Source organism: Arachis hypogaea, chromosome 10 (assembly GCF_003086295.3).
Source record: "Arachis hypogaea cultivar Tifrunner chromosome 10, arahy.Tifrunner.gnm2.J5K5, whole genome shotgun sequence".
In the NCBI taxonomy this organism is placed as follows: domain Eukaryota; kingdom Viridiplantae; phylum Streptophyta; class Magnoliopsida; order Fabales; family Fabaceae; genus Arachis; species Arachis hypogaea.
The window spans coordinates 102,919,007-102,921,680 of NC_092045.1; the positions used below are offsets into that span (position 1 = coordinate 102,919,007).

The window sequence follows — 2,674 nt, forward strand, 5'->3', positions numbered from 1 at the left end:
AAATCTGTTTTAAAAGGGTAATAACAGCAGCTTAAAAGAAAGGCATAGATTCAACCCCCTTTCTCTAAGTCTACCACAATCTTCAGCTAGTATCAGATTCTCGCTTGTAGTAAAAAGTTTTGGCCCACCACCTATTAGTTTATCACTCGTTTGATTCACTAACCTGTACATTACCATAACGAAAGTAATATAAAAAATAATTTGTGCTATTAATATCCATAAACACTAAATTATATTTAAATGAGTTAATAGTCAATTTCGTCCCCGAAAGTGTCCTCGATCTCCATTTTCATCCCCAAAAGTCAAAATTAATCAAAAACGTCCTCGAAAGATACCCGTGTTGATCACGTTCGTCCTTCCGTCTTCTCGGTTGATGAGATGGCAAACGGCCGCTTACGTGGCACGTTAACTGCCAAGCTGGCCAACGCCAGGGTGTAGGATGTTGTTGCTGACAAGATAAGTTTCGTTTAAGCCATCAAATTAGTCCTTCGAGTTTATAAACCTTAATTTCTTTCCCTTTTTGCCCCTCCATGAGTTCCCTCACAAGCCCCTCAACCTGCTCTCTCTTAACATCACACTCAATCTCCATCCCAATCCCAATCCCCCATTTCTTGCATGCATAGAAGCTGTTTGTTTGTTGTTCTGCAAAGAAAGGCCAACATGCCATTAGAACTCCCTCACATATGCTCTCCAATGTTGAGTTCCACCCACAATGTGTTAGAAATCCACCAATTGATGCATGACAAAGAACTTTCTCTTGTTGGCACCACCCCAATACCAATCCCCTCTCACATCTTTCAATCACATTCACATATTCATCACTTAATTTCCCATCACCATTATTATTATTATCATGCACAAGATTAGGCCTTATGACCCACAAGAAATGGTACTTGCTATTAACCAAACCCCAAGCAAATTCACTTAGTTGCTTTGGTGTCATAATCACTAAGCTACCAAAGTTCACATACACAACAGAACCTCTGTCTCTTTTATCCAACCATTCCAAGCATTTGTTGTCTTTGACCCGCAGTATCTCTATCTCGATTGTCATTGATTTTCAATCGCCGAATTGCTTCTGCAATATAGATCAAAACAGGAATCATCCAATTTAATTCACAATTCCACGAAAGTCTCAACATGCATTCCAAAAAAAAATTTACCAGCAATGACTACTCCCATAAAAACTAACTAGATCAGAACCTTACAAGGTTCCAACTCCACCTCATAAAAGACTTAAAGATCAAAACATGCATTCAATCCTTTGTTGCATGATCAAGCAAAGGAACACAATTTCCCAAAGCCTTGTACGATCACTCAAATTCGGGCAACAAAAAATTGAATTCAGAATATAGGGATTTGTCGGAACCTCTATATCCTCTTGTTATAGGAAGCTATTGTTCCAAGAAACTCATTCAAAAAAAAGAATCATAACGCATTCAATTCAATGGATCATCGAAATTCTCCAAATCAAGATCACCGTACCATCATCATCATCCATCATAATGAAAACCACAACCGATGATTAAGCTAACACAAACAATACAACATTCCAAAGCTTCACAACAGGAAAACTTCACACAAACAAAAACACAAACACCACACAGGCATCATCACAAAAACAATGATCAGGACCAACAAGAGCATGAATCATGATCACAACAAATAGAATCTGAAGCTACCTTCAATGTTGTCACCGGATTGATTAGAAGCAGCATTCCTCAGAACCTGCCTGTTTTCTGGCATATCTGGCTTTTGAAACAAAGGTACAATCTTTCTGCTACCGTTCCTTCTTCTTCTTCTCGTTTCAACAATCAATCTAAGAACACCCTTTTAATCCTTTAAGGGAGAAAGAAAAAATCAAGGAAACAACACTCACAATTTCACTCACTCGCAGATGGTAAAATTGATCATCATCAACAACAACACAAAGTGAAAAATTGACCAAAGTGACAACACAATTTTCCTCGAAGTATTTATCGTTCGTTTTGGGATTAGGGTTTATAAACTCGAAGGACTAATTTGATGGCTTAAACGAAACTTATCTTGTCAGCAACAACATCCTACACCCTGGCGTTGGCCAGCTTGGCAGTTAACGTGCCACGTAAGCGGCCGTTTGCCATCTCATCAACCGAGAAGACGGAAGGACGAACGTGATCAACACGGGTATCTTTCGAGGACGTTTTTGATTAATTTTGACTTTCGGGGATGAAAATGGAGATCGAGGACACTTTCGGGGACGAAATTGACTATTAACTCTATTATGCACTTTTAATTTAAATATTGTAACAATAGCTTAAAATTAGGATAAATCACCCATTTTAATTGGGTTGGTTTCAATATTACTTCTTTGTCCTATTATAACTTTTATTTTAGAAATGTCTTTATATAAATCGATATGACTTAGTATAGATGCACAATAAATTATTTTAAACAAGAACGATTTATTAGGGCTGCACATACATATATAATTTGATTTAATGTGAGATGTAACCTTTTGGGTAAATCAAACCAATTTAAATGGGTGACTGACCCTCAAATTATATTTAAAAAATTAAAATAGATTTTTGTTGGTATTTATAAACACTAAAAATCCATAAACACTAGAATTTTAAACCCATATAAGAATAAATAAATAAAAAATAAAAATCCTTTTATAAAAATAATTTGGTTT

General features: G+C 36.3%; 1 protein-coding gene across 1 annotated transcript; it reads right to left on the minus strand.

Annotated features, from left to right (window-relative positions):
• Nucleotides 1–475: 475 nt before the first annotated feature.
• Nucleotides 476–1,958, minus strand: LOC112718332 (7-deoxyloganetin glucosyltransferase-like). The gene is made up of 2 exons (XM_025770117.3): nucleotides 1,683–1,958; nucleotides 476–1,078 (listed from the first exon to the last, which is right to left on the minus strand). The coding sequence occupies exon 2, from the start codon at nucleotides 1,052–1,054 to the stop codon at nucleotides 476–478; it is 579 nt and encodes a 192-aa protein (XP_025625902.2). The 5' UTR covers nucleotides 1,055–1,078; nucleotides 1,683–1,958.
• Between the last annotated feature and the right edge of the window lie 716 nt (nucleotides 1,959–2,674).

Excerpts from the sequence above, each read along its gene's own strand:
- LOC112718332 (XM_025770117.3), bottom strand. The coding sequence starts at position 1,054 with ATGACAATCGAGATAGAGATACTGCGGGTCAAAGACAACAAATGCTTG.